We start from the raw sequence: 25,841 nt of genomic DNA, 5'->3' as shown, positions 1-25,841 counted from the left end.
GAGCTTGATGCAGGACTCGAATCCGGGACTCCAGGACCGTGACCTGAGCCAAAGGCAGTTGCTTAACCAACTGAGCCATCCAGGTGCCCTGATGATATATTTTTAAACTGAATATATAAAAAATATCACTTCTACATGTAATCAATGTAAGAATTATTAATGATATATGTGTACATTGCTATATATATGTATAGTATATGTAAATAAATGTATATATATGTGTTATATATATACACATAAATATATATGTATTTAAAGGTTTTTTTGAGTAATCTCTACACCCAACGTGAGACCCGAACTCACACCCCCAAGATGAAGAGTTCCACGTTCTTCCAACTAAGCTAGAAGGGTGCCCCTTTAATGCTATATTTTATATAGATTTTTTTCAGACGAAGTCTTTGGAATTCAGTGGGTATTTTACACTTACAGCGCCTCTCAGTTTAGATTAGTCATGTGCTCAGCAGTCATGTAGTTAGTGGTGGCCATATTGGACAGTGAGGTTCTAAGGATCAAGGATAGAGCCCTGTGTCTGTATGGAGAGTCCAGATGCCATGTTGTTTAAGAAGCCCAGTTGTTGGAACCAGACACCCTGGCTTTGAATACTAGCTCAGTCACTAACTGTATGACCTTAGGACATGTCCCTTAACCACTCTGTGCCTTAGTTGTCTCATCTGTAAAATGGGTCTAAGGAGCCTCATGGGGGTATCGTGAAGAGTGTGTGAAGTGCTTAGGACAACATTTGGCACATAGCAGTAGTGTTCAGTAAAGGTTGGCTGTCTTTGTCTCTGCGTGATGCTAACCTTGGCCCCAAACAATTGTTAGCTGAAAGACTGAATGAAAGAAATAGTCCTTCCCCTGCAGCAGATGGGAGCAGAAGTAAGCTGGGTGGGGTGAGTGAGTTTTGTCTGGAGAAGTTGGAACGGGACTGGAGAAGAGAAGGCTGTGGGTGGCTGGCAGAAGGCTCTTCAGAGGGCCAGACGGAGGTTTATAGCTGTGCTGCCATGGAATTTGGAAACAGTGACAGAACAGCATAAGGCCCGTATGATTCATTGCTGAAATGCAGTTTCTGAGGCTCCAAGAAGGGAGGTCTAGAGCTCTGGAGCCTTCAAAGAGCAGGGCGAGGTTAGGAAAAACAGCCAGCAGTGGGTGATAGGGAGTTTGCTGAGTGCTTGGAGAAAGGGACTAGTTAGGACAAATGGTCTGATGGGTGTCGGGCCCACCCCCTTGCGGGTACCCTCCCTCCCGAGCTTCTGGCCTCTAGGAAAGGCAGGCGGGAACCGGCTGCGGGCTGCATTTTGAGGCCACAGCGCCCTCTGCTGGATGTGGGCGCCTGGGGCGGCGGCAGGAGTGAAGGGTGCAGAAGTTGGGGGAGGGGGGTGACAGAACTGCGTACGGGCAGGTTCTGTGCCAGATGCGGTCCTTCCCGATTCCCAGACACCCCCGAGGAGATCAATCGGAATCTCTTGACAAGGATGTAGGAAGTTTATTCAAAATGAGCAAATTCTGAATCTCTGAAGCGTGGGTTCGCATCCGTTCTTTATTTGTTCGGTTGGTATAAACATGTACTATATTAATTTCTAGGGCTAGGAGTTAGAGACAGATATAGTAATGGTGATAGTAATAATAATAAAACCATCATCATGCCAAAATCCTAAAGATATCATTATTAACATTGCAGCTAAGGCTCATCTAGCCCTACTGTGTGTCAGGGGCTATCCTTGGACACAGCTGACAGATGTCAGAGCTGGACTGGAGTGCGCCCGGGTGACACGAGGGTGTGTGCACAGAACTGTCACGTTACCTCCTGCTTCTCTGAAATAATCAACACTCTTTTTCCATTCATGTGAGATATAGTGAGTCCGGGTGCTTCAGGAATCTGGACATTTCTTATTTCTGTTTCTGCTTCTTTGACTGCTGCTGAATAATTTTGGAAAAATTAGGGCTAACATTTATTGATTTGTTGTACACTGAATGTAGGCACTCTGCTAAGCATACTGTTGGATTAGGGGCAGCTGGGGGGGGGGCTCAGTCGTAATCATCGGCTTTAAGCTCTGGTCAGGGTCCTGGGATCAAGCCCCGCATCTCAGCAGGAAGACTGCTTCTCCCTCTCCCACTCCCTCTGCTTGTGTTTCCTCTCTCTGTATCTCTCTCTGTCAAGTAAATAAATAAAATCTTAAAAAAGAAGAAAGCATACTGTTGGATTAGCTCTCTGAAGCCCCAGAATGGCCCCGTAAGATGACCACTATTATTTTCCCCTTTTACAGAAGGGGAAGAGTATCATTTTTCTATTGCTGTATAACAAATTGCTGTGAACTTCATGACTTGAAACAACAGACATTTTTAAATTATTTATTTATTTTTAATATTGTATTTATTTATTTGACAGACAGAGATCACAAGTAGACAGGCAGGCAGGGAGAGGGGAGGAGGAAGCAGGCTCCCTGCTGAGCAGAGAGCCAAGGGCAGAGGCTTTAACGCACTGGAGCCACCCAGGTGCCCCAACACACATTTAAAAAAAAATTTTAGGGGTGCCTGGGTGGCTCAGGGGGTTAAGCCTCTGCCTTCAGCTTAAGGTCATGTTCTCAGGGTCCTGGGATCTAGTCCTGTTTAGGGCTCTCTCCTCAGTGGAGAGCCTGCTTCCCCTCCCTCTTCTCTGTCTGCTTCTCTGCCTACTTGTGATCTCTCTCTCTCTGCCAAATAAATAAATAAAATCTTTAAAAATATTTTATTTATTTGACAGAGAAAGAGTGAACATAAGCAGGGGGAGGAGCAGAGAGAGGAGGAAGCAGACTCCCCACTGAGCAAAGAGCCCAACACGGGGCTCCATCCCAGGACCCCAAGATCATGACCTGAGCCGAAGGCAGAGGTTTACCCCACTGAGCCACCCAGGCGCCCCACAACATGCATTTATTATTTCATAGTTTCTATGGGCTAGAGGTCCAGACGCGGCTTATTGGGTCAAGGTCTCACAAGGCAGCAGTCGAGTTGTCTTCTGAATTGTTTTTTTTATCTGGAGGTCTGACTGGAGAAGAGACTATTTCCAAATTCGACCAGATTGTTGGCAAAACCCATTTCCTCCAGGGCACAAGACTGCGGGGTCCAGCTTCTTGCTGGCTGTTGGCTGAAGACATTTCCTTTCCACCTGGGCTTTCCCCATGTATCAGTCAGTGTCTTCCAGAGAAATTTCACCAGTAGGATGTGTGTGTGTCTAAAGATATTTATTCCAAGAAATTGGCTTCCATAATTGTGGGGGCTGGCAAGTCTGAAATCCATCGGGCCGACTGGCACACTGGAAACTCTCAGACAGGAACTGATGCTGTTGTCTTGAGACAGAATTTCTTCTTTATTCCTCAGGGAAACTTTGGTTTCATTTTTAAGGATTTTTCAATCGATTGGGTGACCCCACCCGCATTACCAAGAAGAATCGTTACTTGTTTTTTATTTATTTTTATTTAAGATTTTATTTATTCATTTGAAAGACAGAGATCACAAGTAGGCAGAGAGGCAGGCAGAGAGAGAGGAGGAAGCAGGCTCCCCACTGAGCAGAGAGCCTGATGCGGGGCTCAATCCCAGGACCCTGGGATCATGACCTGAGACGAAGGCAGAGGCCTTAACCCACGGAGCCACCCAGGTGCCCAGGTGTTGACTTAAAGTCAACAGCTTGTAGATGGTAACCACACCTACAATTTACCTCCACCTAGCTACGCCTGTGATGGAACGACTGTGTGCCAGATAGCCTCACCAAGCTAATACACGACACTCACCGTCCCACCTAACGTGACTGTTTGCTCACCAAGCCAGCCAAGAGCATCTCTGGAGTGGGTTGACGAGCCGGAGGCCGTTTTCTACAATGAGATTAATCATGTGAGTGACATCTCCTCCTCTTTGCTATATTCTACAGAGTTAGAAGCAGGTCGTGGGTTGTGTCCACAGTCGAGGGAAGAGGATCCCACCAGGGTGTGAGCATGAGGAGGGGTGGCTGTCCGAGAATCTGTCCACTGCAGAAGCTAAGACTCAGGGAGGTTGGGAAAAGGCCTCGGATAAGGCAGCGGTGAAGCGGGCGGCCGGTCAGTGGCTCTCCTGACAGCCGTCTGTCGGCTCTACTCTTTGCCGACCCCATTTCCATGTGCTAGTTCTGGTGCTGAGCCCAGGTTCTTATCTTGGCCTCGGAGAACCTGGCCTTGTAGGTGTTTAACCATCACATTCAGTCTCAGGATGCCGGATCTGGGCCTCCCTGTTCCAGAATGCCTGGTTCTCATCCGCCAGGATTTCTTCTTGGAGGTGGGCATGTCTCCAGCCGTGCGGTGGAAAGACCCTGGTCCGCTCTCAGCTTTGGTTCAGCCACCAGCTCTCTGAGGACCCTGGCAGGTCCCTGGACCTCTGCCTGAACCCCAGGGTGCCCGGGCTCCTCCCTTCCCACACCCCCACATCCGGGCCTTTCCGTTCACTCTCTCCGCCATCTGCCCGCCACACTCCGGCCTCCCTGTCCGGAGGCGAGAATCCTGGAGTAGTTCTGTGCGTCCACTCCCATCTCCTTCCAATCCATTCTGCTCCACAGCTGGGATGATCACGTCATCCCCTCCTGGAAACTCTTTGGGGACTTTCCCCAGCTCTCGGTATCCATGGTGAGTTTCTCAGTCTGAACCGCAGGTCCCTGTGCTGTGTGGTCTGGGTCACACCTCCGGCCTCCCTTCCTGGACACACAGTTCCATGAAGGCAGAGACTGTGGCTCACCGTGGCCTCCAGGAAGAGCCAACACCTACCTGATAAATGACAGCAGTGCTGTGTGAAGGAGTAGAGTGAATCAGGCGACCCTTAAGGTGCTGCTTGTGGTTCTTCTAACCTCTGTCTTCTTCCTCCGATAACCTAATCTCGGGCAGCCAGGGGTTACTGTGACGGGATTCGACTGGATCCCCCAAGCGCCACACTAGGCCTTACTGTTATTCCTGCGCTTGTGTTTCTATTCCTTAGGGATTGTGCTACAAATGACGTTCCGTATTTACATATAGGCCTGTGCCCTAACAGCTACAGTGTGCATCACAGTCCAAAGTTGACCAGTACCTTTACTTACCTTCCACTTGCATCCGTAATGATGCCAGGATTCTTTCACTTTATGTAAAAAGGACCATTTGTGTAAACTTTATGCACAGGAAAACATTCCCTTATGAAAAGGAATCACTTGGGGCACCTGGTGGCTCAGTGGGTTAAGCCTCTGCCTTCAGCTCAGGTCATGGTCTCAGGGTCCTGGGATTGAGCCCCGCATCGGGCTCTCTGCTCTGCAGGGAGCCTGCTTCCCCCTTTCCCTCTGCCTGCCTCTCTTCCTACATATGATCTCTCTCTCTGAACTAATAAATAAATAAAATCTTTTTAAAAAACTAAGAAATTGGATAATTTTGTCAAAACTGGAGGATGGAAACCTGGACCCTAGAAACCTAGCTTGCTTACTTCTCAAAGCTTGGTTTCTTGCCTCCCGAAGTTGGGTTCCAGAGGTGGGCAAAGCTGTCAGAGTAAGGGCGTTGGATGGGGTGTCCAGGCAGAGTCCACGCTTGGATCTCTGGATTGCCCACACTAGAGAGTTCTTCAGGCCCACATTGGGCTCTCTGCTCGGCAGGGGGGCCTGCTTCCCCCTCTCCCTCTGCCTGCCTTTCTGCCTGCTTGTGATCTCTCTCTCTCTGTCAAATAAATAAATAACATCTTTAAAAAGAAATCCTGTACTCTTTGGCGGCCACTCCCCATTCTTTTCTTCTGGAAGCCCCTTCTTTCTGTTTATGTCTATGGATTTGCTTTTTCTGGACATTTCTTGTAAATGGAATCACACAACATGTGCACCTTTGTGTTTGGCTTCTTTCACTGAATACAATGCTTTCAAGGTTCCTCCATGTCCTAACATGTCTCAATACTTAATTCTTTTTGTGACTGATTCCATTGTATGGACAGACCACAGTTTGTTTATGTATTCATCAGTTTATGGACATTTGGGTTATTTTCATTTTTTGGTTATTATGAGAAATGCTATTATGAACATTCATGCACAAGTGTTCATTCCTTCTCGCAGCTCAGACCTTCTGTGTCTGATCACTTTCCTTCTGTCTGAGTTGCATCCTTTAAAATTTCCTTCCACAACTAGCAGAGTGAAGCTCTGCTAATGGCAAACTTTCTTAGTTTTTACTTGTTTGAAAATTTGCTCTTGAATGCTAGGTTAGAAGTCATTTAATTTTTTTAGAAGTTATTTTTTAAGTAATTTCTATGCCAACGTGGGACTGAAATTGATGACCCTGAGATCAAGAGTCACGTGCTCTACCAATGGAGCCAGCCAGGTACCCCAGAAATTCTTTTCTTTTTTCTTTTTTAAGATTTTACTTATTTATTTGAGAGTGGGAGAGAGCATGAGCGGGGGTACAGGGGTAGAGGGAGAAGCAGACTCCCCACTCAGCAGGGATCCCAAAGAGGGGCCTGATCCCAGGACCCTGGGATCATGATCTGCGTTGAAGGCAGACCCTTTAACCAGCTGAGCCTCCCAGCCTCCCCCAGAAATTATTTTCTTTCATCATGTTCAAGATATCATTCCACTGTCTTCTAGTTTCCATTACTGTTGGTGAGAAGACTGCTCTTTTATTTCTAGGGCCACCTGGGTGGCTCAGTCGGTTAAGTGTCTGTCTTTGGCTCAGGTTATGATGTCAGGGTCTTGGAATCAAGCCCCACATCGGGCTCCTTGCTCAGCAGGGAGTCTCCTTCTCCCTCTCCCTCTGCCCCTCCCCACCACTCATGCTCTCTCTCTCTCTCCCTCTCTGTCTCAAATAAATAAAATCTTAAAAAAAAAAAGATTTTATTTATTTATTTATTTGTCAGAGATTGAGAGAGAGAGAGAGAGAGACTGCGTGCACAAGCAGGCAGAGTGGCAGGCAGAGGTGGAGAAAAAAGCAGGCTCCCTGCCAAGCAAGGAGCGCAATGCGGGACTCCATCCCAGGCCCCTGGGATCATGATCTGAGCTGAAGGAATAAATACCACATTTTTTTTTTTTAAGACTTTATTTATTTGACAGGCAGAGATTACAAGTAGGCAGAGAGGCAGGCAGAGGGGCCGGGGGAAGCAGGCTCCCTGCCGAGCAGAGAGTCTGATGTGGGGCTGGATCCCTGGACCCTGGGATCACGACCTGAGCCGAAGGCAGAGGCTTTAACATACTGAGCCACCCAGGCGCCCCAATACCATCTTTTTAAAAAAAAGATTTTCTTTCTAGACTTAAGTTTCATTGTAATATAGCTACATGTGGATTCTTTTTAAAATTAGTTAATTGGGACGCCTGGGTGGCTCAGTTGGTTGGACGACTGCCTTCGGCTCAGGTCATGATCCCGGAGTCCCGGGATCGAGTCCCGCATCGGGCTCCCAGCTCCATGGGGAGTCTGCTTCTTCCTCTGACCTTCTCTTCGCTCATGCTCTCTCTCTCACTGTCTCTCTCTCAAATGAATAAATAAAATCTTTAAAAAAATTATAAAATAAAAAAATAAAATTAGTTAATTAATTTTTCAGAGAGAGAGAGCACACAAGCAGGGGGAGCAGTGGGCAGAGAGAGAAACAGGCTTCCTTCTGAGTAGGGAGAATGATAGGGGATTCAAACCCAGGCCCCTGGGATTATGACCTGAACTGAAGACAGATGTTTACCCAACTCAACCGCTCAGTCATCCCTACATGTGAATTTTATTTTATTTACTTTGCTTGGGATTCTCTGGGCTTCCAGAACTTATGGATTGATGCCTCACCAGTATAGGGAAATTCTTAACCATTATCTTTCAAATCTCGCCCTTGCCACATTCTCTGGTCATTTCCTTCTAGAACTCTGATTAACCTATGTTAGACAGTTTCAGTGTATCCTCCGTGTCTGTCAACCTCTTTTGTCTTTTTGCCCCTCTTTTCTGCATTCTGAATCACTTCAGTTCCATTTTCCAATGCCTTTCTGGGATTCCATTTTCCCTTAGGCTTTGGCCTAATTTATAACTCCGTAGTCATATATTTCTGATATATTTTTTAAGATTTTATTTATTTATTTGACAGACAGAGATCACAAGTAGGCAGAGAGGCAGACAGAGAGAGAGGGGGAAGCAGCTTCCCCACTGAGCAGAGAGCCTGATGTGGGGCTCGATCCCAGGACCCTGGGATCATGACCTGAGCTGAAGGCGGAGGCTTTCTTTAACCTACTGAGCCACACAGGTGCCCCTATTTCTGATGTTGTTAAGGAGATGTTTAATATCTTTTTTCAAAAAAAGATTTTATTTATTTATTTCACAGACAATGATCACAAGTAGGCAGAGAGAGAGGAGGAAGCAGGCTCCCTGCTGAGCAGACAGTCCTATGTGGGACTCAATCCCAGGACCCTGGGATCATGACCTGAGCCGAAGGCAGAGGCTTTAACCCACTGAGCCACCCAGGCGCCCCAGGAGATGTTTAATATCTTTTATAAAGCATTTGCGGTTGCTTTCAGTGGGGAGGTTGGTCTGAATAACTATCTAGAATAACTTACTAGAAATGGAAGTCCCACCATCCTCCTCATTTCCTCTGCTTGGTATATATTCTCCCTTCCCTGCTGAGCCAAACTGGAGCCATTCTCCAAAGACAGCCTTCACTTCTGCCTTTCCACCTCCACTGTTCCTTCTTGCCCTTTCGAACCTTCCCAGCCCAGAACTAGAACTGATCGTCTCCCATTCGGTGGCAGCACCTTGGGACTTCTCTTGCATTGTTTAGTTATCAAGTAAATGTATGGATTGATTTATTGGCCCCCACACTAGATGATCAGCTCAGAAAAGGCAGGAATAGCCCTGAGTAGAGGCTCCAAATCCTGACAAATCAGTGGGGTGGGGTGGGGTGGGGTGGGGATGGGAGAAATTCAGGTTCTGGAAGTAGTTTCTGATTCTGACCAGGCATTTAGGGGTGTAGTTTAAGATTCCTCCCCGAAACTGCTTCATTAAATCCCTGTTGGCCCTAACGGACCTCCTGCTCAGAACTGGAGGCTGCGTGGTGAGAGAAACTCCCAGCTTGGAAACCCAGGATCTGAGATTTCCTTGGGGCAGACGAGGAGGCGCGAAGGCGCCTGTATTACCTCAGTCGGTCGGTAGGTGGCAGCACACACATACTCATTGCCGCTCTAGGAGCTGTTTGTTCACTTCCTGGTCCGCTGGGGCCCGAACTGGGCACTGGGGCGTGTGATTGACCCAAGCTAGACAATGCACAAGGGCCAAAACAGGATATGATAAACAACCTCCCCTCTAACGCTCTCCCTGTCCCCTCTCCCCCTGGGTCCCCTGCTACCGCAATACCCACCAAAGTCCAGTTTCCAGTCCGGTGTTTCCTGTCTGCTCAGTTTCCGCCCTTGCTGTACCGCCTTTTCAAATGCTCCTTTCCATCGCTCTCGTAACTGTCCTCAGCTCAAAAAAATTGTTTTGAATCGGTTACAGTGATCTTAAACTTTAGATATGTACCTATACTCTGGTTTCTCTTCAGATCAAATAAATCTTTCGCCTTTTAAACTTTATATATGATAATGAGTGCTAAGAAAAGTCTGAACCCACACTGTGCCTTTTTTTTTTTTTTTTTTTTTTCTTTTTAAGATTTATTTATTTGCGAGAAAGAGCATACTGCGCATACACAGGCCAGAGCAGGGTAGGGGGGCGGAGAGAGTCTTAAGCCGACTCCAGCCGACTCTGGGCTGAGATCCCAGCCCCACACGGGGCTTGATGCGGTGGTAGATGCGGTCGGTGCTGGATCTCACAACCCTGAGATCAAGAGGAAACCAAGAGTCAGATGTCCAACCAACTGCGCCCCCGCCAGGTGCCCTCCCAACACTGTGCTTCTTACAGGCTCCTTCCTATCCCCACACCTGACCAGTGCACGTTAACAATTCTACCTAATGTCTGTCTCCCCCAAAGTCTGGCAGGCCATTTTTACTAAATATCCTAGCCCAGATACTCCTCAGGTTAAATAGTAAATGTCACTAAGTGATGGTTTCGTCCCTTAGCCTTAAGAATCTGCAGAGGGAAGGAGGATGTCTTGGCCCCTTGCTTTCTAGAAATTCTTAGAACAGTTGGCCTCAGATTTTCATGAGCATCAGAATCATGTTTTGGGAGGGGGCGTGGTATTGTGATTTGGCAGAACTGGGGTGGGGCACCATAGTTTGCATTTTTAACAAGCACTCTATGTTATTCTGACCCCTTTTTTAGAATCTCCTCTAAAGTCAAGATCCATATAGATGGGGTGCTTGGGTGGCTCCATGGGTTAAGCCTCTGCCTTTGGCTCAGGTTGTGATCTTGGGCTCCTGAGATTGAGCCCCACATCAGGCTTTCTGCTCAGCGGGGAGCCTGCTTCCCCCCTCTCTCTGCCTACTTGTGGTCTCTCTCTCTGTCAAATAAATAAAATCTTTAAAAAATCCATATAGATAATTGATTTTCTTTCATCTCCATTTAAATTCTCAGAGACAGCTCAGACTTAGCATGTCTAAAGTGCAACTCTTGGGGTGCCTGGTTGGCACAGTCAGTGGAGTTTGTGACTCTTGATCTCAGGGCTGTGGGTTCAAGCTCCATGTTGAGTGCAGAGATGACTTAAAAATTAAAAGCTTTAAATAAATAGAAAAATTAAAAAGTGCAACTCTTGATACCCTCCCAAATTTGTCCACTGCCCACACAACTTTCCCAATCTCAGCGAATGATTCCATATTCCACCTAGTTATTCACACCAGGAACCCGGAAGTCTTTTTTTTTTTTTTTTTTTGAGGTAAACTCTATGCCTGATGAGGTGGGGCTCAAACTCATGACCCTGAGATCAACAGTCACTTGCTCAACCGACTGAGCTGGCGGGTACCCCTTGGAAGTCTTTTTTTTTTTTTTTTTAAGATTTTATTTATTACTTATTTGACAGACAGAGATCACAAGCAGGCAGAGAGGCAGGCAGAGAGGAGGAGGAAGCAGGCTCGCTGCGGAGCAGAGAGCCCAATGCGAGGCTCCATCCCAGAACCCTGGGACCATGACCAGAACCGAAGGCAGAGGCTTTAACCCACTGAGCCACCCAGGTGCCCCTATTTATTTATTTTTAAAGTAAGCTCTACACTCAGCTTGGGGCTTGAACTCACAACCCTGAGATCAAGAGTCACATGAGTCACACACTCTAGCAACTGAGCCAGACAGGCGCCCCGATGGGGTCTGTGAAAGATTTCCCTTGTGTGTGGAGTAGGCTCCAGCTCCCGTGGCGGGGGGGGGGGGGTCCCCGCTTCACCTCTAAATCCTCTTCCTCCACTCCTTGTGGTCCCTCTCCTTGGACTGGCTACAGGCCCAGTAGAAAATGAAAATGTGGAGCACATTATGAATGTCAAGATGTAACAGTTAACCCCCTGGGGTGTGTTAACCCAAGGGTGGGGCCCTTCTGAGTACAGAGCCTTCTGCTACCCGCCCTGACTCTGCCTGGAACTGTCTGCCCCAGTTTATCAGACCCGGCTCGCAGCTCAAATGTCACCTCTGCAGAACTGTGGCTGCATTTAAAGTAGTTTCACCCAGCTCCTCTCAGTCCCGTCTCTCTGTATCACATCACTGGGTGTTCCTATCTCCTCTACACCTGGCCGTCTCTGAAATGATCTCACTTGTTTACTTGCGTATTGTGTCTGTCCCCACTTTCCCCCACTGCCAGAACATGAACTCAATGCAGGACCCCTCCTGCCAAGTCACTTCGGTATCTCCAGCACCCAGAGCTTCAGACTAGGCGCACAATAAATGTTTCATGAGTAGAGGTATATATGCTGAAGACTGCCCTCCAGGAACTGGTATAGGGTAGAGGAGTCCTACAGCTAGCAGGAGTGGGGGGGGGGTTGTTTGTTTAATTATTTAAATTAATTTTTTAAAGATTAACATTTAAACAAATTTAAGTATTTTATTTATTTATTAAAGAGAGAGAGAGAGAGAGCGCACAGGGTGGGGGACACAGAGGGAGAGAGAGAAGCAGACTCCCTGCTGAGCAGGCAGCCCAAGGTGGGGCTCCATCCCCAGACTCTGACCTGAGCTGGAGGCAAATGTTTAACAGACTGAACCACCCAGGCACCGCTTCAATTTTTTTTTTTTAAAGATTTTATTTATTTATTTATTTGACAGGTAGAGATCACAAGTAGGCAGAGAGGCAGGCAGAGAGAGAGAGAGAGAAGCAGGCTCCCTACTGAGCAGAGATCCCGATGTGGGGCTCGATCCCAGGACCCCGAGATCATGACCCGAGCCAAAGGCAGCGACTCAACCCACTGAGCCACCCAGGCGCCCCCCCCTTTTTTTTTTTTTAATTTAGTAAACTCTACCTCTTGTAGGGCCTGAACTCACAACCCTGAGATCAAGAGTCACCTACTCCTCCAACTGAGCCAGCTAGGCTCGCCTGGTTTTTTTGTTTGTTTGTTTAAGATTTTATTTATTTATTTGACAGAGAGAGATCACAAGTAGGCAGAGAGGCAGGCAGAGGGGGAAACAGGCCCTCCACTGAGCAGAGAGCCCAATGTGGGGCTCGATCCTAGAACCCTGGGATCATGATCTGAGCCAAAGGCAGAGGCTTTAACCCACTGAGCCACCCAGGCGCCCCTTGTTGTTAGTTTAAGAGAGGCATGGGAAGGCCATGGGGTTCTGGTTCTAGTTCCTCACCTACTACATGAATGACTTTGGCCAACTGACTCTACCTGCCTTAGCCTCCATGTCATCTTCCACAAAATGGTGGAAACTATACAGTGACAGCTCTTTGACAATATTGGTGGGATTATCAGAGCAAATTTGAGATGAAGGTTTGGGTTATTCTTATCTCTCCCTAAAGGAGCAGTGGAAGGGAGCTTATCTGATTTCACAGATAAGCAAGTCACCTTCCCCCAACCATGCAAACCAAACCAAATAAATAAACCAGTAACCCACTTTTGTGCCTTCCACAGGATGCAGGCTCCAGCGGATGGCGTCCGGGACACGCTACCTCCAAATATGGCACGGGGACATATTGAATATTTCAAGGAATTAAAGGAATTCAAAACATGACAGGTGGACAAAGGGTTTTCCAACGTCCTGAAGCGGGTCATAAAACTGCCACGTGTAAGTGCTCTCTGAACCTGCTGGAAAGAAGCACCCTTATTTCTGAAGACCGAGGGATACTGGGAAGAAGCTGAATGAACAGACCTTGCTACATTTCTCTCAGTTGATGATAGTTACCTCATACTCTTTATCCTATCATATCTGTCTACCGCTTTCTACTCTTCATCAAACCTAGCAGAAAGCCACTCAGGTTTAACTATTTCTTTCTTCCTTCTTAATATTTATTTATTTGTCAGAGAGAGAGCACAATCAGGGGGAGCGGCAGGTAGAGGGACAAGCAGACTCCCCACCGAAAAGAGAGCCCGATATGGAACTCGGTCCCAGAACCTTGGGACCATGACCTGAGCCGAAGGCAGATGCCCAACTGACTGAGCCACCCAGGTGTACCAGGTTTAACAATTTCTTTGGGTCTTCATTTCCTCCTGCAGGCTCCCATGCCACCTACAACTCGCCTTAAATAAATCTGTATGCTTTTTGTCTCATTAATCTGCCTTTTATTACAGGGGTTCCTAGTGAGAACTTGAAAAGATAGAGGAGGGGCGCCTGGGTGGCTCAGTGGGTTAAGCTTCTGCCTTCGGCTCAGATCATGATCTCAGGGTCCTGGGATTGAGCCCCGCATCAGGCTCTCTGCTCAGCAAGGAGCCTGCTTCCTTCTCTCTCTCTGCCTGCCTCTCTGCCTACTTGTGATCTCTCTCTCTCTCTGTCAAATACAAAAAAAAAATCTTAATAAAAAAAAAAGAAAAAGAAACAATATAAAAAAAGATAGAGGAAAAGATATTTTCCTTCTCCTACACAGCCCTCTATCCATACTTACTGACCCTACACCCTTATAGGCTATGGGCCTCATCAATGAATCCCACTCTAGCCAGTTGGTTACCAAGAGTCTGACTTTGGGTGAGATTGGGGTTGTGGAGGTCTGGAGGGAAGGAGGGCCTCCTAAGCCTGCCCTACCTCTTTCCTCCTTTGCCTTCAGTGCCCTGCTCTCCTCTGCCATCAGCTTCAACGTTCCCAGTGCTGGGCTTTCCCTATGCCAGTTCCCACTGAATAAATGTCTAGTCGGGTGTCAGGGAGTGGAGGTTTAGAGGTGGGGCTCTTGACCTGGGCTGCCCCTGTTTGAATCCAGACTCCACTTCTTCTTTATTTTTTTTTTAAAGATTTTATTTATTTACTTGACAGACAGAGATCACAAGTAGGCAGAGAGGCAGAGAGAGAGGAGGAAGCAGGCTCCCTGCTGAGCAGAGAGCCCGATGACCTGAGCCGAAAGCAGAGGCTTTAACCCACTGAGCCACCCAGGCGCCCCCAGACTCCACTTCTTACTAGGACTCTGGCCTCGGGTAAGTTCATATAAGCCTCAGTTTCTTTACTTGGGAAGTGAGAAAAAAAGCTAATCATAGTACCTACTTCAGGGAGTGGCTGTGTGCATCAGACAAGATCATGGATGTGAAGCTGTTCGCATGGTGGAGGCATGACACATAGTAACTGCCCCCCTCCAAGGCTGCTACATAGGGATCAACTTTTAAAATATCTAAGAACTTTTCTTTTTGGCCAATCTGAGAACAATCTGAGTCCCAAATTGTTTTGGTCTTTTCTTTTTTTTTTTTAAGGTTTTATTTATTTATTTGACAGACGGAGATCACAAGCAGGCAGAGAGGCAGACAGAGAGAGAGGAGGAAGCAGGCTCCCCGCTGAGCAGAGAGCCCCATGTGGGGCTCGATCCCAGGACTCTGAGATCATGACCTGAGCCGAAGGCAGTGGCTTAACCCACTGAGCCACCCAGGGGCCCCTGTTTTGGTCTTTTCTATGTTGTCTTATCCCTCCAATAAGTGAAAGAACAGAGAATTGACGGGTGTGGATATTTTTTTAAGTCACCAAATTGAATTTCTGCTTTTAATTGAAGTAATAGATATCCACAGACTAAAAGTCAAACTATTCTACATGTCTTTTTGTGAAAAATGGCAGTCCCCTTCCTTAGTTCATCTCACCCCTAATCCTTATTATTTGGAGGTCCCTGCTTTCACCCCTACCCTTTCTTCTTTATTTTTAATCATGTCTATTTCCAATATTTCTTAATTCTAAATAGTATGCTCATACTAATACGTCTCTCTCTCTCTCTTTAAGATTTTATTTATTTATTTATTTATTTGACAGACGGAGATCACAAGTAGGCAGAGAGGTGAGCAGAGAGAGGAGGAAGCAGGCTCCCTGCCGATCCAAGAGGCAGATGCGGGGCTCGATCCCAGGACCCTGAGACCATGACCCGAGCCAAAGGCAGAGGCTTAACCCACTGAGCCACCCAGGCACCCCTCATACTAATTCTTCTTCTTCTTCTTCTTCCTCCTCCTCCTCCTCCTCCTCCTCCTCCTCCTCCTCCTCCTCCTCCTCCTCTTCTTCTTCTTCTTCTTCTTCTTCTTCTTCTTCTTCTTCTTCTTCTTTTTTTTTCAAATGGAGACATTATCTATTGAGTTCCCCTTGGTAAGAAGATAGATCTCTCGTTATCTCTCTTTCCTTTCCTATACCCTCACTATATACTTCTGTTAAGCATTTTTGTGAGTGGGGAGTCTGGGTGGCTCAGTTGGTTAAGCGACTGCCTTCAGCTCAGATCATGATCCTGGAGTCCTGGGATCGAGTCCCACATCAGACTCCCTGTTCAGCAGGGAGTCTGCTTTTTCCGCTGATCTCTCTCCTCTCATGCTCTCTCTCTCTCAAATAAAATCATTAAAAAAATTTTTTTTTGTTAGATCAATATTCAGGTTTTATATTATGCTGACTGTAAATATTTTTCACAGTTAAGCTATGTTACCGAGTAACATTACTATCATCAGATTTTTTCCTTATGGGGCACCTGGCCAACTCAGTGGTGGGGTGTGTGATTCTTGATCTCAGGGTTGTGAATTTGAGCCCCACATTGAGTGTGGAGATTGCTTAAAAAAATAAGATCTTTATTTTATATTTTTAAAGCCTTTATTTATTCATTAAAGAGAGAGAATACAAACAGGGAATGGGGAGGGGCAGAGGGAGAGAGAGAAGCAGACTCCACCGTGAGCAAGGAGCCCAATGTGGGGCTCAATCCCAGGACCAGGAGATCATGACCTGAGCCAAAGGCAGATGTTTAACCACCTGAGCCACCCAGGTATCCCCCCAAAGATAGAATCTTAAAAAATATTTTCTCTTATAATTTTGTCCATTGAGGTAAATTTTCTTTCCCCCCCTCCCCCCTTCCTCCCTTCTTTACTTGGTTTTCTATATTCTTAAAAAAAAAAAAAGAATTCATTTATTTAATTGAGGGGGGGGTGGTGCAGAAGGAGAAGCAGACTCCCCTCTGAGCAGGGGGCTGGACCCCAGGACCCTGGGATCAGGACCCTCAGATCAGGACCTGCGCAGAAGAAGGCAGATGCTTGACCCACTGAGCCATCCAGGCGCTCCTTGGTTTTTTATATTCTTGTCACTGATTTTTTCCCCTGCAAACACTTTGGAGAAGTATAAAAGCCTCTTTCAGACATACTAGTATTCCATCAGGTTTCTTTCTGGCTTGGCAACAACCTTCCTGGGGCCTCTTTTCTCCTGTGTCCTCCTGAGTTTCATCTGGATTGGGTGATTTTAGGCCTGCCGCATAGCTGTTGTCCTGGAATGACTCTACACGCTCACCCTGGGAAATGTCTTCACTTCTTTCTCAGGCTGGATGTCTGATTTCTGGATCTCAAGTATCCCATTTTCTTGTTTTACTCTCTCATTTTGCTGTAAAGCATTTTTTGGTGGCTTCCAGGAAAGGATCTTTGAAAAATGGACTTTTGTGAGAGCTCGCAGGTCTAAATGTCATTTTCCTCTTTCATGGTTGAATAATGATTGGGGTGGATATAGATTTCTAGGTTCAAAACCCTCCTCTCAGAATTTTCAGGGCATTACCCCTTACTCTGGTGTTTTGGAGAAAAGGATCATTCCAATTTCCAATCCTTCATATGTGACTTCTTTTTCTTCTTTGAAAACCTGTAAGAGCTTCTCTTTATCCCAGTGTCCTGAAGTTTCACAGTGCTGTACCTGGCAGCAAGCTCTTTTTCCATCCATTGTGCTGGGCCCTCTCAGGTTGGACAGTTAGGCCCTTAGAACTGTAAGGGCTTATTCAGCCAGAGCAGCCCCACCCCTGTTGAACTAGGTGATAGGCTGGTTCAAATGTCTACTAGGGTAATTTGTAATTCAGTTGGTCACCTAGCATGACTATGCAGCTTTATCTGTGTGTTACAATTTCATTGGCCACCTGGGAGGGGTTGTCCTCTCTGTAAGGGGTGGCCCCGACTGGTCTGTTTGACCGTCGGTTTGATTCTTGATGCTTGGCGTGAAATAAAGCTTTGCTTGACTTTTACTTTGCATCAGTCTTGCTCCTTTAATCATGGACCCATTACTGGGGTCCCCATTTTTGGGGGACCCAACACGAACCAGGAAAAGGTTACATGCTATTTCTTTAATATGCTCTTTCTTCATCTCCCCTCTGTTCTTTCTGGAAGCTCTGCTATTCAGATACTGGATTGATCCTTCTATTTTCTTATATGTTCTTCCTTATTTTTCTTCTCATCTATTAAAAAAATCCTTATTTAGTGCCTCTTATGTGTCATTTATTATTCTAGGGGTTAAGTATACGGAAGGGAATAGAGGGGAGCTTGGGTGGCTCAGTTGTTAAGTGTCTGCCTTTGGTTCAGGTCATGATCCTGGTGTCCTGGGATCTAGCCCCACGTTGGGCTCCCTGCTCAGCAGAGAACCTGCTTCTCCCCCTCCAGCTCCACCATGCTCGTGTTCCCTCTCTCACTGTCTCTCTCAGTCAAATAAATAAATACAATCTTTAAAAAATTAAAAAAAAAAAGGGGCGCCTGGGTGGCTCAGTGGGTTAAGCCTCTTCAGATCAGATCATGATCTCAGGGTGCTGGGATCGAGCCCTGCATCAGGCTCCCTGCTCAGCGGGGAGCCCTGCTTCCCCCTCTCCCTCTGCCTGCCTCTTTGTCTACTTGTGATCTCTGTCTGTCAAATAAATAAATAAAATCTAAAAAAATAAAAAAGAAAAAAGAAAAAAAAGAAGGGGGTAGACCTGAGAGAATCTCTGCTCTTATGGAATTAACATTACATTTTAGAAAGTGGTAAGTACTAAGGAGAAAAATAAAATTAGGGAAAGAGGCTAGAAAGTTCAGAATACTGAACTCTGTGATTTTGGGGTTTTAAAAAAGATTTTATTTATTTATTTGACAGACAGAGATCACAAGTAGGCAGAGGGGGGAAGGAAGCAGGCTCCCTGCTGAGCAGAGAGCCGGATGTGGGGCTCAATGTGGGGCTCAATCCTAGGAGCCCAAGATCACAACCTGAGCCAAAGGCAGAAGTTTAACCTCCTGAGCCACCCAGGTGCCCCTGAACTCTGTGATTTTAAACAGGGTGATCAGGGAAGATCTTACTGAGAAATTAATATTCAAGGAAAGACCATAGGGTGAGGGGCAAGCCACATGGGTGGATATCTGGGAAAGAATGAGGCAGCAAGAACAACATATACATAGCCCCTAAGTGGGGCAGGCTGACACAGGAGCAGGCCTTTGGGATCAAGGTATAGTAAGTCAGTGTGCCCAGAGAGAAGGGACACAGTGGACAGAGAGGAATGAGGTCTGAGAGGTGAGGTGATGATGGTTTTTAGTGTGAACGACAGGCAAAACCACTGGAGGCTTGCAGTAGAGGACTTATGTAATCTAACTGACCTTGTAACAGGATCACCATAGTTCCTCTGACTACTGTAGGGGGTCAGGGTGGAAGCAGAACACTTAGGAGCTCTTGCCGTGATTAAGGAGAAAGTAAAGGTGGCTTGGACCAGGGTGTCTTTTTATTGTTTTTTGGGAGATTTCTTGCCATTTTATTTCCTAACTCTTCTATTGAATTTTTCATTTCTGCTTAAGACATTTTGACTTTCAAAAGTTGTTTTTTCTTTTTTAAAGATTTTATTTATTTATTTGTCAGAGACACGGCAAGAGAAGGGACACGATCGATCGGGGGAGTGAGAGAGGGAGATACAGGCTTCCTGCTGAGCATGCAGCCTGAACTGGGGCCCGATCCTAGGACTTTGGGGTCATGATCTGAGCCGAAGGCAGACGCTAAGGACAGCCATCCTGGCGCCCCCAAAAGTTACTTCTTAATCTCTGAATATTCTTTTCTCTTTTTTGGCATCCGATGCTTCCTGTTGTCTTTATTTCCTGAGGTAATCTCCTATCTCTGTGGATATTGATTACAATTCTTTTGATGGCTTCTTCTATTATTTCCATTATTTCTGGTTCCTCTGAATTCCACTTGCTGTTTTTTAACTTTGTTTTGCTTTGTTTTGGGGTGGGGTGTTTCTGTCTCACAGGTTTCTACCAATGTCTGGTTATTTTTGGCATACATTCATACATAAGAGCTGAGTGGAAGCTGTGTGTGGTTGGGGCTTCTGGAATGACGGACTTTTCTGTGGGATATCTGGACTAGAAAATGACCTTTGTAAGTTGGGGAGACTCCAGTCCTATTTTTGGTATGTGTAGGTTTTTCCCCACTGAGCTGGAAGAAGCCTGCCTCCAACCAGAATGTTAGCTTTTACCAAACCTTCCCATTTACAGCATGGTATCTATTTCCTTATCTGTGCCAGATACGTTAAAAGAGTCTCTTTGTTTAGTCTTTTCAGGGGAGAACCCTCCAGTTTACTACCTGGGTGGGAAAAGGGGCTTAGCGTTTTACTGCTCTCTAAAGTGCTTTGTAACAAGTCCTGTTTTCAACTCCATCTACTTCTTCATCTTGGTACCTAGTGATTCCAATTCCTGAATTTTTGTGGTACACCTTAGCCTTACTCAACCTGTTTGCCAGCTTTCCCACTCTAGGACGTTGTTTTCTCTATTCTACTAAAGTCATTTCCATTTATCTCTGCTCTCCAGGTTCCAAGATGTTTGTTTGTTTGTTTTCCTTTCCTTTCCTTCTTTTTTTTTTTTAAGATTTTATTTATCCATTGGACAGACAGAGATCACCAGGCAGAGGCAGGCATAGAGAGGAGGAAGCAGGCTCCCCGCTGAGCAGAGAGCCGGATGGGGGGCTCAATTCCAGGACCCTGGGATCATGACCTGAGCCAAAGGTAGAGGCTTTAACCCACTGAGCCACCCAGGCCCCCCCAAGTTTTTTTTTTTAGATTTTATTTTTATTTATTTATTTTTAAAAGATTTTATTTATTTATTTGCCAGAGATAGAGGCAGAGAGCACCAGCAGGGGGAATGCAGAAGAGAGAGAGAAGCAGACTCCTGGCCAGGCAGGGAGCCTGATGGGGGCTTGATCCCAGGCCCCAGGGGGATCATGACCTGAGCAGAAGTCAGGCCCTCAACCAACTGAACCACCCAGGTGTTCACCCTTCTCATCCTTTTACTGTCATCTTAGTAGGGCTGAGAGAGGGAGAAGAGGTAAATGCCTCATGTGTATCCATGTTGATTCAATCTGCCACATATACCCTCAATCTCTTTACAATGCTTACAGTCTGTGTTCTTCCTCTCAGAGTTCTTTCCACTGCTTACAATTGTATTCTGCTTGGACTGGGGTTTGATGAGGCAAAGGGTAACAAAGGAATAGAAGATACACATCCTTCCCAAAATTTACATTCCACTTGACTCTCTCACGGTAGCGTAAGGGCTATTTTCCATTTTGTGATTTCTGTCAACTACTCTCTTCAAAAACAGGGAAGTCCTCATACTCCCTCCTACCTGTTTTATGTATTTTGGCTGAGGGAGCTGGAGGACTGGGTGAGGTCCACAGAAAAACCATAGGATGGAAAAGTCTGAATCATAACCCACAGTCATTGCTGGGTCTGTGGCAGTAGAGATTACTACATTCAATTTCCTTATTTTATAAACGAAAACTGAAAGCCAGAGAGCTTTAGTTGATTTGGACCAACTTCGGTCTCTTGAAAAATACTCTAATAATAATATCCTAAAAATGGCAACTCTTAGCAGTCGAGGGGCGTGTGGGTCTAAAGTTCCCTTTGCTTGAAAGCTGCAGGGATGTGTGTGTGTGTGGGGGGGGGGGAGCCCTGCCCCTTGATTTTCCTCAAAGGCCAAAGGTCATTTCAGAGGTCTCATAACTGTGCTGTTTTATTTTTTGTAACACTCATCAACATTTAAAATTATGTAATTATTTTTACTATGTATCTAACATCCCCCCGCCGGAACGTAAGCCTCATGAGAAAAGGGGTCTTTCCTGTCTGCTTGCCATTTAATCCTCAGAGCAAACTGGGAATCGAAGTAGTCTGGCTCCAAAACCCGCGCTTTCAAACTGCATTATATTGCTATGTAGTGAATAAAGCAGAGAATGGACTTCTGCACACACACGGAGACGAGAGGGCAAGAAAATAGACCCTAGTCGGGGAAACCAGCAGGTGGAAAACATCCCGACGTAAGCGTATTGCGCCCTTGTAACCTTTCTCTCCGGAAGCGCTTGCCGCTCTCCGGCGCGAGTGCGCACGCGCTGCCGTCGGGGTCGCTCTGGGCCGCGAGCGGAGAGGGGATTTAAGGGAAGGTTCCGCCTCCAGGGCTGAAAGGCGCCTGCGCCGACGGGGCTCTCTTCTAGACGCCCTTTCTCGCTTCCTCCCTCCCTCGCCTGCGCGCGCCGGGTGGGCGTGGGAGGAGGCGGGGAATTGGGGAGGGGAGCGAGGGGGCGGGTGTCGCGGGAGGGAAGGAGCGAACCGGAGAGCGTCGTCCTGAGAGGAGTGAAGGCGGCAAAATGGCGGACCGCTTCTCCCGCTTCAACGAGGATCGAGACTTTCAGGTAAACACGGGCGTCGCCGAGAATCCGGGAAGGCGCTGGCGGAGCCGGCACGTCCTCATTCCCCGCTCCTAGTTCTTTTCTTCCAAGCTCTGCTCCGGCTTACGAACTGGCTTGCTCTTCTCCCGCTTCCCAATTCCTCTAGGGGCCTCCCAGCTTGAGGCGAGGCCGCATCTCCTCTCACCTCGTATTCTCTTACCTGTTAAGCTCAGGCCGCCGGGTTTGCAGCTTTGGCCTGCTCGGACGGGTTTCGGAAGCCTGGTTGGGCCGCAGACTGGGGACGGTGCTGCCCTCGGGTGCTCCGGGCCTGTGAAGGCGCCGGGCGGGCTCCCGGGGGGAAAAGAGGGATGGGTTGGGAGGGCTTCGGGCGGGTGTTGCTGAGACCAGGGCTTCCGAATTTCTGGGATTTGCTCGCACGGCTCTTCTTCGGTCGTCCTTCGTCTATCCTCAGTATGCTAAATCCCTTTCATTGTGTGGCTTTCCATTTCTTCCCATGGTAAAAGGATCCTTGAGTTATCAGCCGCCTCCTTGGTTGGTCAAACATTGAGATTTCTCTAGGCGTAAATGTTGCTGTTATTAGGCCGTTCATCTTGCTTGGAAAAGAGTAAGTTACAGGACTGTGGTGGCTGTAAGCTTAGCCCCAAATCCTCCCTCGAAAGATTTTAAGAAGCGTTAATGATAAGGGACTTCTTTAGCGCGTGAGAACTAGCTCCAGAAGCTCCTTTTTTTCTTTCTTTAGTTGCAAATGCTATATGGAAAAATGTCCTTGTGATGACAGGTTATTATCGAGGGAAAAATAAAGGCCAAATTAGAATAATGCGTCTTTCAGTTGTTTTAAAATACCTTCCCGTTGAGCATTGTTATCGCAGAAATCTCGGCGACTAAAAGGGATTTAGTAGAAATTGGCTGTTTCTAGGGTAAAATACATCCTCAGAGTCTCAAAGAAACCACTGCATTACTACCGCATATCCTGGCAACAGCAATTTGGGTCAGGAGAATGAACATCAGAACTCAAGTTTTTATCCCGCTGCAGATCTTCCTCCGAGTAACATGGGATACTCTAGATACGTTTCAGAAGGCAGTTTGAAGGGTTTGCGTGCCCTGAGATGATGGAGTTGGTAAATAAACAAAGCAGTTAAACAACAACAGTCTAGTGCATGGAACGCTTGTGATAAGTTTTGCAGCAGTAAGGGATCAAGGGGCTGTTGAAAAACCTTGTGATCATGCGCCTGCTGTCTAACTGCAGCACAATACAGGATCTCAAGGTGTTTAAGAATATAGTGCAGGTGCAGGGAAGTTGAAGCAGTTCTTACATAGCCATTTGATCCCTGAGATTTTTTTTTTTTTTTTTTTTTTTAAAGCTCCTGCGTGAGTAGGCTACAAGATGTGTGGGCTTTTATTGGTAATTATTTTAAAGAGACCTGTTAACTAAAATCTCAAGTGCTTTTCAGAGGAGAAGATTTCAAGGTGACCTAATAAAATTGAAAAGAAATAACATGGACAATTAAGTGATGAGGGAAAATGGCTCAATCACAGAATTTCAGCCGACTTAAACAGATTTGCAGGGCCTTGAAAGAATTTGACACCTGAATAGCAGATTGTGAATGCTGTCACCTGAAAAAATTGAGAAAGCCTCTGCCTTTTCTAGTAAGGTGACTTTCTCTTCTGATATTCTAGCTGGGTTTATCTGAAACCTGATGGGTAGTTCTATGAAGATAGTATGTGTATTTTAAGTTTTTTTCCTGCTTGTATGTTGGAATAACCCAACTCCTGCAGCTAGGAAAATGTTGGTTTTCTAAAATTCAGATCTCCTAATATGGGTAAAATAGGGTACTGGGAATGAAAACCTTTTAGACAACTAAAAGATGTTAAAACTTTTGTAAATTATTATACTAACATTTCTCTTTCTTTCTTTCTTTCTTTCTTTCTTTCTTTCTTTCTTTCTTTTAAGGATTTATTTACTTATTTGACAGAGACACAGTGAGAGAGTGAACATAAGCAGGGGAGTAGGAGAGGCAGAAGCAGACTTCTGCTGAGCAGGGAGCCCAAGGTGGGGCTCGATCCCAGGACCCTGAGATCATGACCTGAGCTGAAGGCAGAGCCACCCAGGCGCCCCTAACATTTCTATTTCTTTTTATTAAATTTTATTTATTTATTTGATAGAGACACATAGTGACAGAGATAGCAAGAGAGCAAAGCAGGGAGAGGGGGAGCCCGATGTGGGGCTCGATCCCAGGATGCCTGGATCCTGACCTGAGCCAAAGGCAGATGCTTAACCGACTAAGCCACCCAGATGCCCCTGTGCTAACATTTCTTTTCTTTTCTTTTCTTTTTTAAAGATTTTATTTATTTATTTGACAGACAGAGATCACAAGTAGGCAGAGAGGCAGGCAGAGAGTGAAGCAGGCTCCCCGCTGAGCAGAGAGCAGATGCAGCGCTCCATCCCAGGACCCTGGGATCACGACCTGAGCGAAGGCAGAGGCTTTAACCCACTGAGCCACCCAGGCGCCGCTGTACTAACATTTCTAAAAAGTATCCATTTAAAACAGTCAACTACAATAAATTAAAAAAAAAAAAAAAACTTAAAGTAGTATTTCTTCGGGATGTTTTAATAAGAAAAAATACTGATTTTCATTAATGATATCCTTCAATTTATAGTTATTAGGGAGAAAATGTAAGAGCATGCTCCTGTATATAGTACATCTAAAACATTTTGAGGTTGGATTATTAACATTAAATGTGGCCTCCTTTTAAGATTTTGAGTGATAAACGAGGTGAAACCATTGAGTACATTTGAAAACAAATCCAAAGTAGGTTTCCGAAGAGTGCATGGATCCTGTTGCTTTTAAAAAGATCTTCTTACAGCACTAGAAATTTTTCTGTGTATCTTCTCCAGTAAGTTCTAGATGACTGTCATTTTTTTGGCTTTAAATTGGCAAGATAACTAAAAATGATAAAATTTCACTCTTTGCCAATTTACCATCACTTGCAAATTTTGGAGAGTTTGTGGTATCTTGAACTTAGTATGGAGTCAGAGGTGGATTCACTTATTTGGGAACACCTGACGTTTCAAAGGTGTTTTATGTAGTATGGTGAGGAGCTTAATTAACGGTGGCATGGCACCTGAAGCACTTAGGAATATAAAGAGTAATCATTATTAAGAACATACATTTAAACATTTTCACTAACTTCATTTTAATAATAAATAGGCACCATTCTACACACTATATGTGTATTTTCTCATAGTCTTTGCAATAACTCTATGAGGTAGGTACTATTAACGCTCATTTTCAAATGAGGCAGCTGAGGCACAGAGAGTTAAATAACTTGGCCAGGTATATATAGCTGGTAGATGGCAGCACCTAGAGTCCCACCCTGGCTCTTAAGACTCTTGAACCTATGCACATGGCCATTGTCTCTACTGCCACTTACATATTTTATATAACTAATTGAGTCATCAAATACAGAGGATAAACTTACAAATTATGAAGAATAAGTGAGCTTTTAGAGAGGTTATACAGTTAGTTTTTACTGTGTTCCCCTTTGTCCAGAACGGTTTCTTGTTCTCCCAAGGACTTAGAAGGAGACTTCTGACAGTGATGAGTTACACTATCATAGAGGACATATTGTTAACTGTTATTTTAGTTTAGACATTGTTTTGTGTGGGGTTTTTAAAAAAAATATTATTTATTTATTTATTTGTCAGAGAGAGAGAGAGAGAGAGAGAGCCCACACACAAGCAGAGGGAGTGGCAGGCAGAGCAAGTTACTTTATGTAGTATGGACTCTGCTTCCAGGGTCTCCCATCATCTGGAAGAGATGCCACTAGTTGTGGAAATCAGTGTGAACTTTGCTTGGGATACTGAAATTTATGCAAAATCATTACTACTCCCTTTCCCCTATATATTATATAGGTGGACAGGGTTGGAACCAAGGCTGTACCATCAAAATACTGTTGATAAATTGTCAT

General features: G+C 45.8%; 1 protein-coding gene and 1 long non-coding RNA gene across 4 annotated transcripts in view; both read left to right on the top strand.

Annotated features, from left to right (window-relative positions):
- Nucleotides 1-3,701: 3,701 nt before the first annotated feature.
- Nucleotides 3,702-13,028, top strand: LOC309851323. The gene is made up of 2 exons (XR_014304722.1): nt 3,702-3,864; nt 12,929-13,028. It is a non-coding gene; the product is annotated as an uncharacterized lncRNA (long non-coding RNA).
- An 8,608-nt stretch (nt 13,029-21,636) lies between these two features.
- Nucleotides 21,637-25,841, top strand: part of GPATCH8 (G-patch domain containing 8) — a 110,168-nt gene continuing 105,963 nt past the window's right edge. Inside the window, exon 1 of one of the 3 annotated variants that reach the window (XM_082706311.1) lies at nt 21,637-21,875. In XM_082706311.1, coding sequence (XP_082562437.1) covers nt 21,831-21,875 — 45 coding nt within the window. In that variant the 5' untranslated portion in view covers nt 21,637-21,830. The remainder of the gene's footprint in view (nt 21,876-25,841) is intronic. The other 2 variants (XM_082706312.1, XM_082706316.1) reach the window with 2 other exon arrangements.

The sequence above is a fragment of the Mustela nivalis genome, assembly GCF_964662115.1.
Source record: "Mustela nivalis genome assembly, chromosome: 17".
Lineage (NCBI taxonomy): Eukaryota > Metazoa > Chordata > Mammalia > Carnivora > Mustelidae > Mustela > Mustela nivalis.
The sequence above is the reverse complement of the archived record's forward strand: the minus strand, read 5'-3'. Positions and strand labels throughout refer to the sequence as shown.